Here is a 13,589-nt window from a genome sequence, read left to right as displayed (position 1 = left end):
AGGGTCTCGCGTTTTCATCAATTCGGATAATAATGTTTACTCTGGATCGAGCATTCCCTCACAGCTACGCTAAGACGGTGAAACGTTTCGTTACAAACGCTTCGACTTGACGGCTTACTCGTTACTCATTCGTAAACTCGTCTGCATGTTTATTTTCATTAATCGGCTTACATTCGTTTTAATTATACGCCAACTGCTCTTTGCACCTTTGCAACCATGTTCCATTTGCAAAATGGTTATCTTCCCTCGGACTCCAGACCCGCCGCATCCGGAGTGAAATATCTACTCCGCTCAGACATATCCGGTAGGGGATGGAATCGTCGACAGTTTATATACATGCAGGTAGTATACGTGTATATAAAGTTTTTTTCGTAGTAGATTAGGCGGTGGATTACGTTGAGGATTAGCCGGTCCGCGGAAGAGGGTAATTTGTTAGGAGCATTATCTCGGAAGCAGAGCATCGCGTAAACCGGAAAAATAGCTACTATTTCTCCGAACTCAAGTAACGTAGAAATATTGCTCGAGGCGTTTCGTTTTTCTCACGTATAATAATTCATCCTAAATTCATTAGCTCGTATTTTTCCGCTACCGCGTAGAATCCCGCCGAACAATTTGTCAGTCTAAACAAATTTCGCGTAGCTCGGAACATCGTCGGTGACGCTGAGCAGGATCTTGAGACATCGAACGTCGAGAATCACGAATTTTATCGAGGTACCGATCGCCGCCCGAACGTTTGTAATCCTGCAGAGGGTAAATTTGCAAGGATGTACCATAATAAGGCTGACGCCGCGAGAAGAGAGGTCCTTAATCGGCCTTGCCGACTATTATTCGAGTTTCAATTCGAGTCACGAAGGTTTCGGAACGTCGTGTTATTAACTTGTTCGTTCCTGAGCGTTATCAAATATCGCTAACGAAGAATGATGAATGACTTGCGAAGGCGGTTCTGAGTCTCAGGGCGCATTCCTCATCGATCGAACCGGGGAACGTGCGCGCGCGATGATACGCCGATATTGAAAGATTATACGACGTCGCGGATATTGGACCTCTAATTTAAGATTTTCTCCTCTCGAATCGGCGAGCCGTTCTCGCGGCGCAAAGTCATCGAGCTAATGCGCGACAATTATCATCATACACCGGCGAAAGTCGTCGACGATGATCTAAACTGCGATCAGCCAGTGGCACCGAGCCAGAAAGTCATTAGCGCCTCCGAGAGTTGAACTGGAAATTGGATTACTCGGTAGAAAATGGCGCCCGGTATTACCGTAATCGTCCTCGTAGATGATCGCCACCTTGGTCCAGTTGAGGAAACCCATGACGTCCTGATAGGCGGTGTTGAGAAGAGTCTGCGCCGGGTGAAGGTTGATGCTGAACTCCTTCGCCTCGGCCTCCAGGTCCAACCTCGCCTCCAGGTGCGGTATGTCCAGAGCGTCGCAGATGCTGTGAATGTGTTGACCCAGGATCGGATCCGACGGACCGAAGACCGCCTGGACTCCAAACTTGACCTGTTCGCAGGCTGGAAACAGAAGGGTTTTAGAAAATATTGATATCTGACTGTGAGAACATGAGGAAAAACAAAAATGTCCAACAACTATGGAAAATTATCCGATGCGTCGCGTCGCTTAGAACCATCGGTTTTACAATCTTGATCCGTGTGGTTCTAGCTCGGTTACCGATGTACGGAGGATTGTGGATCCGGGCCAAAAACGCTCCGGAAAATGGTCGCCACCTGACAAGGTTACGTTTCGTTAACGTTGCTTCCACCGAGGAATTACGATTCACTCTGGCCAACTTCCCGGGGAATATCCGGTTTCTTGACCGCTGCAGCACGATCGTTTCTAATGCCGAAGGTATAAAGGTCGGAGACCATTTCTTTTCTGAATATGTTCTCTGTTTCCACGACGAATTTTCGACGCAAAGTCGAGGCTCGCTGGCGACGATCGTATATTCGGGCTTGAAGAGCCTGCAGGCCTCGAGGAAGCCAGGGGCGATCGAACCGGCATTAATCCGATTCGCCTGGGAATTTAATATTCCAGTAGGCATCGGAAGGTCTTCGACCTTTTTTTCCCCGGAATCGGGCGAGAGCCTGCAAGACTCGCTCAGCCGCGTTTTAGTCCCCTGATAAAGTTTACGTGCGGTAAGTTTTGTCACGCGCTTAAGGGCTCCCTTCAAGGTTCACACCCGCGATTCCAAGATCCGGCGGGTGTTCGCACACGCCCGCAAAACCCGCAAAACCCGCAAATCCACGGTTAACTACCCCAACGTGGGGTAACGACGCATATTCCTCCGACGACAACTTTCTCGCGCGAGCGGTTAAACGCCGCAGTTTAATAGCAGGCGAGCTAGAATTTTTAGACGGGAAAATTTTCGGCCCATGTTTGGTGTCCGCGGCGTCGTTCGAAGGCTATCGCAAAGCTTCGTAGAGTTTTTCAGAACTTAGTTACGAATCTGAAATTTTAAAAATGACGACCTCGCAACGGAAATTGTCGAGTGCCTCTTCACCTCTCTCTTCGAGACCCTCAAACTCCACTCTCAAGTTTATTTCCTGAAAACGACTTCTTCGAACCGTCGAAGGTCCTCGGCGGCTCAACGGAGGCTATGAAAAGCTCGGTATTAAATTTCTGTTTCACCGTGTACGATCGCACGCGCGACGCGCTCCCCATTCCGCAAACACTCGGGATTCGAAGGCGCCGGTATAATTCTCTATACGTAAGGTATTCGATTTTCAACCCTCCCGGATCGATTCCCTCAACGGTGAATAACCCCGACCATGGATCGACGGTCAGAAGTCATTTACGGCGTGGTATATTAATGCTCAGAATTGAACAGACGCCCTTCGAAGGGATGAAGCAACGTAATTCGTCCGGCTCATTGGCGAAACTGGCCACGTGCCCTCCCCCCTCGTTCATCGCGACGAGTCGTAATTAGCAAACGAGCTAATTAGCGCGGTAGCTTTGGGAATGATTGATCGATTGATCCCTTCCCACCACGGATTTTCCAGCTCGTAGAATCCCCCCTTTGTGTCGGTGAAAAAGCTTCGCCACTATTATTTTCGGCGCGAAAAATTTGAAGGGCAATTCGAAACTGGTTTAAATTTCGTCGGCGATAGTTGACTCCCCTTTCTCACGACTTTCGTCCGCCCACCTGGTCTCCCCCCCCCCCCCCTCCCCCTTTTTTTTATCCTTTTCTGAATAAATCGCATTCCCGTGAATAAACCAACGGGCCGTAGTAGGAGCCGCAGGAATTGACGCAATTTCTCCCGGAATCGGGGAGATTTCATCCCGGCGTCCCTGATAAATCCGGGATCCTTTTCTCTCACGGTTCTTCCAGCAAACCCGGATGCAGGAAGTGAGAGATTCTCGAAACGAGTGTCACGACTGGTGTATCGAGGTCACGCACAATCAACGCGGCCTCGTTTATCGGCCCTGCAGGGTTCATCCCGAGGGACAAGCCGAGTTCCCCCCGCGGGGAGAAGGGACGTCAGCTCCGGCACCGAATCGGGAGTTTTCATCCCCGCCGAGAGAGGCTGACAATTATTTTTTTTGTTCTTTGAAAGAGTGAAAATCGCTCGATCATCCAGATATCGGTACGACAGTTTTTGGAAAATTGAAACGAACCTGCGGTGCAACAACTCTTTTTATACGATCTGAAAGCACGGAATGGTAATTTTAGGATCCTGGTCTACGCTGTATTCACTGCCGTCGTGTAGTTGCGAGTCCAAATGTGAAATCAATAGCTCCGAGGGGGGAAATGGAAAGATCGCAAAGAAGGAAACGCAGTGCGAGCATAAGATACACCATCGCAACGAACGGAGAATCCAAGGGGTGGGTTTTTTTTCACGTAACCTGGCGATAAAATCGTGCGCAGGTCTGAAGCGGAGGTTAATAATTACGGGGCAGAAACGATGCGAGGAGGTCTTTGCACACTGGCTGGTAATTTTTATCATCTCGCTTTCTTTTTTTTTCATAAATTTTTTCGAAGACACCGGTGTAAAGTAGGAGCTCGTAAATTTTTAATAATCCCTTCTCGTTTCTGCCGGTTGATCGTTACGCGGAAACAGTAATTAACCGACGGATCGTATCGCGAACAAGTGTGAGAAAAGGAGAACAAAGTTGCACGGCTCTTGAGAGGTAAGCTGAGGCAAAAAAATGGGGAGGTACGAGAAGAAAACTGCTTGACGGCGTCGTAAATCACGTTTGAATTAATTGCTTCATCTTGGAGACACCGAAAGCAAAAGTTTGCCACATGGTTCGACACTATCAGAGACCGAGCTTCAACGGTCAGAACCCCGGGATGAGGCGTGATCGATGAATCCTTTTAGAAAGTGTGTGGAAAAAAAATTAACAATAAAATAACGAGTCTTGGATGGTAAGAGAACCAATTATGAAGTTAGTTAAATTAATGCCGAGTCACCGCACCCTGGAATATTATTACGATTCATTAAATGCAAGTGCAATTTACGAAGATTTTGCAAGTCTTGCAGGATAATCACGGTAATTTTATTTCACTGTCTGCTTGTTCCTGCAAAGTGCAATAATAACTATCGATTTCGTCATTTCCACTTTGTTATTCGTGAATTTTTTCATTGACATGATTTTCTCATTCCTCGTTGAGGTTGCTTGGATTCGAAAGGTATTAACGACAGTTGTCATATTCATTCTCGAATTAGAAAATTCTAATCGACTATTTCGGTTCACTGTTATTTATATTCGATTGGAAGCGAATTTATTTAACTTGGATCTTTTCTGGATTAAAAATCTAATGAAAATTCTGTCTCCAAGAACGTCGTGGGTAAACGGAATAACGCTATTCATCGTGTGTCTGCAAAAAGCGACAATATCGGAGAAAGTTGAGTCAGTGAAGATTTTTTGGAGCTCCATAGCGTCGTCATTATTCATGTGGGTGTATAAGTTTCTGTATACTTATACACAAGCACGTTACACAAGGAGAGATAGTCGCGAACACTTTGCCAAGAAGTTCAAAGTTTCAACCAGTGTCGAAACTCGACCCGGTACGAGTTGAGAGAATAATTAAAGCGTGAAACTCAAGGCGAGGTATTGATAACAGGTAAAGAATGGAAAATAATTGATACCAGCTTTAGAAGTACTCCGTCGATAACAATGTACTTGGAATTCGTTATTTGTTTAGCAACTGGCCATAATACCTCCATAAATTTCGTTTTCGATTATTGATTTTGCCAAAACGTAAATTTTAATTATTTTTTCTTATCACGTACGTAAAATTCGCTGTATAGACCTGTAGGTGAATTTAGGTTAATAGAACGTTGAAAAACCCTCTTTCATTCGTACCTAAATCGTGTAACTGAAAAAGTCGTACCTGTCCAAGAGCGTAGAAATTTCTGGTGCAAACGGCCCTCTCAAAGCGTTTCTGGTGATTATTATTTCTCAAGGGGTATCCCTGCAGGCCTAGGTGTCGTCGTTAAGGAAAAGCTTTCCCCAGAGTTCCGGTTCGTGTAATTTGTTCAGCCGCGTTGACAGAGGTTCCAGGGGTGCAAGTTGGGGGAGCAGCGAGTGAGTGGGTGGTAAAAAGCCAGGAAGGCATTAAATTAGCGGTGTATAAACTTTCTGAAATCCGAGTAATTGTCGCATGTGACATGGGTGAAACATTTTGAACAAGGATCGGAGCCCGAGGATTGTTCGTTTTCGTGGCTGTTCGTATAAAGTTCGCCCCGGCGAGTGTATAAATTTTCAATTCAAATTTCGGGGCATTGGATAAATTACGCGTAACGTCAAGTCGGTTAATTAACTTTACAGAAACTATAACTCAGGGTCAAATCCCGGAATGCGTTACAGTCCGACTATAAGCTGAGCCGCCGCAATCTGACGCGTCCACTTAATACTAACGTTCCGCAAACGCCTCGCGTTAATTGATTGCGTCGTCAATCGCGTCGCGGTCGCGGTCCCCGGCTTCTCACCAAGGATCAAACCGCCGTCCTGTTTCCGCAGACGTATCCTGGATAACCGGACACGTACCAACTGCCTGCCATGAATAAGGTATCCGGGGTATTTTCGGCCGCCTTTTTGATCTCCGTAATTCGAAGATTCTGCCCGAGTAAAGCTCGCTGTTTCGTTCGATCGACGCAATTGTCCGTCGCATCGTTCCGTCGACGAACGAATGCTCGAGCTTTTCCTACCGTCTGGACAAAGAAAGGCAGGCAGACGTTTTGTCGTCGCAGCGGCTTAATCTTGCCGCTGTTCGAGGATTAATGACTCGAGGATTTTTCGCCCTTCAAGTAGCCCGAAAGGGTTCGCGAATAAAGGGGATCTCCGGAGTAGTGTGCAAACCGGAAGCTCGGCCACTTGGAAGTTTGAGATCCCGCTTGAATTGTCAAAGGACTTTGCGAGACTGGATGAGGCGGGGATCGTTCAAGTTCACCGAATCCGACCGACGGAGTCTCGGCATTTTTGACGCGATGATGGATTTCGTCAACGCGACTACGTGTCGAACAAACGCAAACGGGATTTTCCAATATATTTGTGTAATCAGAGTGGCGATACGTCACGTATCCGGCGTATGCGAAGTGATCAGAGCGTTGCGGTCTGCAGGCAAATATTTGCATCGCGTTGACGCGGCGGCGGCGGTGAATTTGCGTAGGTATATGGGCAACGATTTAAATCAATAGACACAACGTGTCATAGGCGATGGTTGAGCGAGAGGTTGCCGGGATAGGAAAATTAATTTTACAGAGTGCCGGGGGTGGCGGGGCGATGCGTCAATTGATCGGAGTACTTGTGAGACTTCGTTGAGAAACTGGCGGCGTATTGTGACGTGGAAATGTGAAATTTTTACCAAAAGGTACCGAAAGGTAGGCAATTTTTTATCCTTCGCTCATCCGAGAACGATAAAGAGGCATTGAGAGAAGATGATTTCGCGAAGTTTGATTAATTGGAGTTAGTTACCGAGTATAAAGGGATAACAATATCGGTTATTATTGATTCGATTGGGAAAGTTTACGGAAAAGAATCGTCGAAGAGTCCGACGCAGTTAAGCTTCCGGCACGCGCTGCGAGGAAACTTTTTTTTCCCGATCAGCGATTTGGGAATACTGGCGAAAGTGGACGACGATTAGACAGTTTACAGAAGGTCATTTCTCGGCTGAACTAATACCGAGAGGGTAAATTGTTGGGTACAGATTCCTTGACTACGCAAGATGCAGAATAGATCCGGGTTAGCCGACTAACCCCGAGGCCAATAATTTCCGAGAGGTAAATTTCCCGTAATCAGCACCGCCCACAACACCCTCTTACCGGTGAGTAATTAGATCTTGAGGTGGAAGCACTCGACCCATCCTGCAACCTTTTAGTCGCAAAATAATCAAAAAATCGTTCGAGCAATTTGCTGACTAGGCCACTCGAGAAACCGGCCCCGGAAACGGATACTCACGTCTAGTTACCACTCCGAACCCCTTTTACACTCCGGACACCCGAGATGGTCCTACAGGCTATAGATTTCTCGGGAAACCCTAGAACTCCTCGATTTTTCCATTTGCCACTTTCTTACTTTGCTAAAGTGCAACTTCACACGGCAACTGGGTGAAGTTTGGTCTTAAGAAATCCGGGTCAATGACCATCATTTGAAAGTAATAAAAAAACCGCGTCGAGATCAGATGATAATTAACGAAGTAAGCTCGACGATGATGCGAACCTTGGATTCTTGGCTTCGGATCACCGCCACTTTAGGGTTTTTCCGGATCTTGGAACATCAACAATGACCAACGCTACTTCAATTCTTTCTCCAACAGTTTCATATCGCCGTCAATAGCTACTGCTGGAAGTTACGGTTCACAAGTTGTTTACACATCCGAACGACAGGGACTGTTCGAGTTTCTAGGGAATAGGTAAGTCATGGATAATCATGACCGATGCTTTGGTCTTTGGCGTTCCATTCATCGATATACTCGACTGGCGGCTTCGGTCTTTTAACGTACAATTTCGAATGTATGCAAACAACTTTGCCGAGAAAAATTGGGCTCTGCGCAATAACCACAAAACGATTGATGGAGTGGAAGCTCTGGATTTGTCGGTTATTCATGTCGTGGCAAAAGCTCGCGAAAAACTAAAGGCACGGTAATCAAGTGTGCGAAACAAAGCGAGGAGGAGCTTCGACGTTTATCATTGAGAAAAAAATGAATTTCTAGCCGTACTCGATCATGTTCGTCACTCGACACGCATTGGTTCAATTGTTAATGGTAGACAGCTCCACTGAAATTCGATACAATTGAATCCCATTAAAGTCGCTCTAGATGAGCAGGTCCTTGGTTATACGTTTCGACAATTTCCGACTCTTCCTGGACAATCTGCAAAACGGGGAATTCCCAGTTGGGAGCTTTTTCGTGGCATTATAACAGCCAGCCTCTCATACATCGGCCGGTGGTAATCTGGAGCAGCGCTCTGATTTGAGAACGGCTCTCGAGCACGTCACACACTCGCCATGCACCGCACGGTGGCAGGAGATCAAAGGGTCGAAGGTCAGAAGGTCCGAGATAAAGCGAAGACAGACAGGTCATTGGGTAAAGAGTCGACCGAAATGCATGGGAAGATCTTCGAGCCGCTTGTCGCAATCAGTGGTGACCCTTGGCGCCGCTGTCTCGGTCAAGTAGCGAGCGTCGCGTCGAGTCGAAAGACCAGGCAAGAAACATCTCGTTTCAAGGGTCATTGGAGGCGTGGTCCGGAGCATCCGCTTCCACCTCCCATCCAATTACTTTCAGTGCGTATTAAACTTTTCGCGAACGGTTATTTCGCGGAAAGAACGTACGACGGACTTCCGAAGAGAACCGGGTCAACAAACTTTTCGGAAAGTAGAAACGCGCGCTTCCATCCCGTTCCGAATGGCTTCGGGTCTTCGGACCGTTTCACCGAGACGGACAGAAGTTCCGGTACAGCACAGGGCCGATCCCCCGCTTATCACTCTACGTGATATCGTCTCACCCCTACGTGAATCCACCCCGACCTTCCTTTCCGTAATTACAACCGACACCCTCGTGACCATTAGTGCTGTACGCGTTTTTTACTACGCGTATTAAACAAGGGTTTCGACCAGATTGCGAATCGGCTGCTCGGTCAATAAGTCTTGCGGACATTCTTCAACGTTGGAAAGCTTTCTCCGGGTTCGAAGCACGCGAGAAACGTACCCTGTATCATCGCCTTGCAGCAGCTGCAGCAGCTACAACAGCGTGGTTGGTCGGATCGCCCGCAAGATATCTGGTTAACTTGGCACCGTCGGCTGGAGAGATCAGGAAAGAGGCCAGCGCATAACCAGGTCCGCGACATAATCGTAAAATCTGAAAACCGTTGCTGTCCAGAGATAACGCGTACTCCATATGCACGTGTTCCATACAATACGTGAACCCACGATCAGCACTCGGCACTTCGGGTCGCACAATCGCAGCCAGGAATCGTTATGGCACCGTACCTAGATAGCGAGTGTCCAGGAGGGTTGGAATTCGGCCTGAAATGGTGAGGTGAAAAATATTTTCCTCGATTTTGAGAGACGTGTTTTTCCTCCCGAGTTTTCAAGCATTTGGATATTCGTTCCGAGGTAATACGGTGGTAGGCATTGGTTGCAGCGCGGATGCAAGACGACGAGAGCTAGGGTGAAAATCGACTCCGGCGAAACGATATTACTTGCACGTTCACCAAGGCGGGAACCACCGCTGATTGACACCCCACCTCAGCGAAGCTTTAAGGCTCCTGCACCGCGTCGCCGAGAAACCTTCGAAAGTACAAAAGGCTAGCGTTGATTGTCAACCGAGCTTATAGAGCAGCCCTAGAACCTTCCAGCACGCGCCTCTTTGCCAATTATAGAAACTCGAAAGTTGTGAAAGGACGGGTAAGACGTGCTGATTTTTTTTTCTCATCATGTCCGGTACTGGAGTTGAACAAAAAGGTGGTAAAAATATGTGGACCTTAGTCAGAGATCGATTTGTAAGAAAAGCTGTACCGTATATTCGGTGCGAGGAAGCATTTTCTTCTTCATTTTCGCTTTACTTCTTCCATTAATTCGTCTGCAAGTTATTTTAAAGCTTACGAGTCTGTGAAGCTTATACATGAAAAAGAAATGAATGGAAAAGTGGACGGAGTGCCTAAATCAACAGGGATAAACGTACCTGTACCTAAAATATATCTGTATCTCGGTATACTGAAAGTACGAAGAGTCGCCGCTGCGAAAGTGAATTATTCAATGGATTTGCAAGGACCGAGAGGGTCGCGAAAGAAGAATATTCCACATCTGTAAATCCGAATCACATCACACTTCGCTGCCCACCGAAGGAGAGAGGGAGAGGTGGACAAGAAGTGAAATGAAAAGAAATAAAATAAACGCCCGTCACGCACGCTGTTCCATACACAACACAAAACGCGAGAGATGTCGTCCGGACGATTGGGATTCATCGTGCGTTTCATCGAGCAGATAACCATTTCAGATATTGAATTTTACCGCGTTTTTCGTACCGTCAACCGATACCTGACCAGAGCGGTCAGCGCCGCTGAATGTGAATTCAACTAAATAACAGCTTTCCATGGATAATGGTCGGGCGGATTTTACCGCAATCTCGCATGAACCGATTTTCCGAAAGCAATTCCGTGCTGTTTATTTTACGCAATATCCGTCGGCACGAAGATCCCGGCGAAACTCGAACTCGGAAGGTAATGGTTTGTTGTTACGTTGAATCATCGATTCTTGCTCAGGAGTCTGGATTATCGGACAACGGGGATGAATGGGGATTCCAAGACAATCAACCCCCCGAAGAAAACAAAAATACCCCGTATTGTCTCACTCTACAAACATTTAATCGGTATAATTGTCAGTCCATTTGTCATATAGTTGAATACCTCGTCTCAAATATTGCTGTCAGCCACATGTCCAGATTGAAAATTGTTCTTACATAATGCTCATTACAGACTGGCGTAGCTTAGTGGGGTCTAATTGAGGGAATGCTATGTAGCACGTAATTGCGACCCATTGATAACGGGGTATGCAGTTGTACATAGAGGAGTGCAGGATGTAACAATAGTCCGGGTGGATGGAGAAACGGGTATGTAACACACGTAATGGACTAGAATGGTGAGATCCGCGTATAGACAAGCGCTTTATGAGGTAGGGTGCAACCGTCGCGGAACATCCATGAGCTGGGTATATTGCCGGGTGATAAATTCATGCTGGTTCAACCGGCTCGACCGGAGTAGAACGGAGTAGCGTTGATATAACGTTACCGTTGGGTCTTTGTGAGCGGTAGCATAACTCGGAGTACAAGGCAGAAGGTATACGGTGCTCCTCGCGACGTGGTTGGAACTGACTCCATTGCCGGAGGTGGACAGGTAGGTAGGCATTAAACCGCGATTACGCGTCGTCGGAAACTGACCTTTTTTCGAAGCGTGGAACGAGTCATCTCTCGGCACGTACTGGATGTCGTAGGCGAGGGTTGTGTGGGGCAGAATGGTCCGGTCCTCGTTGATCTTGTACACCGCGTACTTGAACGCCAGTTCGGTGCTGCTATCTTTTTGGTCATGAGTGAATATGGCACCTGAAACCAATTAAACACGTCGTTGAGATCGAGACCCGATTATCCTGGAGCTCCAGTCTCTATCCTCGAATGCAATTTCATTAATTACCGATCGATGTCGCGCCCTCGAGGAGGAACGGAGGGGCGGTTTAGTTCGTGTCAAGCATCGCGCGCTAAAATGCAGTTCGATAATGACAAAGCGACAAAGGGTCTGCTTGCACAGACGAGGCCACTCCCGAGTGTCACGGTTGCCTCTGGCGTCGTCCAAGCCGGGGGATCATCTCGCGGAAAAGATGACACCTCTGTACCTACAGTCGCTGGGGACCCCGCTAAGGACGTCGCTTCTTCGTTACTCGGTGAATGCAAGATACCGAACAGCCGGTGGTGGTGCCACGGTCTTCCACTCCCTCCGGACGTCTTTGCTACAGCTTGATGATACACCTTGGATCTTTAGAATCGGGGAATGGAACGAAGGTTGAAGGAGACGCCCAGTGGGCACGGTTCCAAAGGAACTATCCAGCCGCGCCGCGCACCTTAGTTCCGCAAATAATTTGGTCAAATCGCTCGGGGATGTTTGCCGGAGTCTATTTCTTCATGCCTCCTTGCACCCAGGTACAACACGACCTAAGATAACACGAGCCCTCCTAACCCACTGCCAAAGGCATCCGGCTACTGATACCGGACAAAGATGCAGTCCGGTTCAAAGATTCCACGAGATTGTACACAGGAGTACACACGAGCTGGATCTACGATCCGCAACTGGGTCAAGGCTTGGAAAACACCGGGGGAACATTACACATTCGCGAAATGAGAAAATCGCGAAGGAGCCTTGCGAATTGCTCGGGGCTGATTGTGAGAGCGGCGGAGCAACGTCGAGCGAATTAATTGGAAGTGGATCGCCTTCTGCGGTTAATCTTAAAAACGAAATGAAAATTGTTTTTACGTCCGAAGGTGAGTGCGGGCGGTGGATCACCGAGCATGCATCTACAGTCCCGCAACGCTACGGCAGCAACTAATTAATTAAGGACTTTGGAATAACACGAGAAGGTGCAGCAGCGCTGGGAATGCTTCGCTGTGTTTCCGTACTTAGTTTCCAGGTAGGTAGGTTGGTTGGTACTGGGTACCTACTCTCGGGTTTTCTCCTGCAGTAGTTACGTTCGTTCATTCGTTGGTTGGTTCGTTCGTATATACATACACACACACACACACATATATATATATATATATATATATAAATTCAACTCAGTCTGTAGCGAGCCCTGGTTACCCTGGCAACGGAGTACCGGGAACATCTTTGGAATAGCAGAGACATCGGCGGTCAGGTTAACCCTGGGAATGCGGCATAAACACTAACGGCGACTTCCGGCTTCCAGTCGAAATCGCTTAGAGTAGCCCATGCCTTACGGTTCGTGACGAAAACGTACCGGAAGCTCGTAGGACCACGACATCCATGCTGTTAGGGAGCATTGCAAGATTCCTATATCTTTTATCTCGTATTTGTCATTGACTCGAGGAAAAATGCTTGTAACACGAGTAATTAGTAAGGAACGAGTTGTTCAGGCTGCAGAGTTGAAGAGAACAAGAAAATGGAGAAAAAATATAGAAAGAAAATTTGTCAAAATGAGTCAAGGAGTCACGAAGAGGTTCAATTTTACTGACTAAAGTCCTCCGCGAGTCGAAGGAAGTTATGAAGTGTATAAGTGTCTACGGAATTTTCAAGAAGCCTCGAGGCTCGAAACACGGGGTAAAATGTTAATTTATCACTGGGAAAAAGCCCCGAAGTTGGAACCCGGAGAGTCGTTCGGAATGACAAGATCCTTGATCCCCGGGATATTGTCTTTTTTGCATAATCGTGTACTTTGGTTATTTACCAAGTTATATCGGCGAGGTGAGGTTTCGGTAACCGATGAAACGTTCTTTGTGTTAAGAAGATCGTTTTTCGCATTGAATTCTAAATCTGGCAGTACATTGTGATCATGATTTTAATACCCACGGGAGAAATGTCTGGATAAAATCATTTCAGTTTCACAGGGAAAAAGTAGGATCGAAGAATTATGTCGATATGCGGGGTA

General features: G+C 47.2%; 1 protein-coding gene across 9 annotated transcripts in view; it reads right to left on the bottom strand.

Annotated features, from left to right (window-relative positions):
* Positions 1 to 13,589, bottom strand: part of LOC107227927 (glutamate receptor ionotropic, kainate 2) — a 63,147-nt gene that overhangs the window by 30,065 nt on the left and 19,493 nt on the right. For all 9 annotated transcript variants that reach the window (XR_006906406.1, XR_006906407.1, XM_046746604.1 and 6 more), the window contains exons 4-5: positions 11,377 to 11,538; positions 1,262 to 1,513 (exon numbers count right to left, since the gene is read on the bottom strand). Coding sequence is in view for 7 of the 9 variants with exons in the window: in XM_046746604.1 (XP_046602560.1) it covers positions 1,262 to 1,513; positions 11,377 to 11,538 (414 nt within the window). In the remaining 2 variants the exon portion in view is untranslated. The remainder of the gene's footprint in view (positions 1 to 1,261; positions 1,514 to 11,376; positions 11,539 to 13,589) is intronic.

Source organism: Neodiprion lecontei, chromosome 1, assembly GCF_021901455.1.
Source record: "Neodiprion lecontei isolate iyNeoLeco1 chromosome 1, iyNeoLeco1.1, whole genome shotgun sequence".
NCBI classification, from domain to species: domain Eukaryota; kingdom Metazoa; phylum Arthropoda; class Insecta; order Hymenoptera; family Diprionidae; genus Neodiprion; species Neodiprion lecontei.
This window is presented reverse-complemented; position numbering and strand designations above follow the sequence as displayed.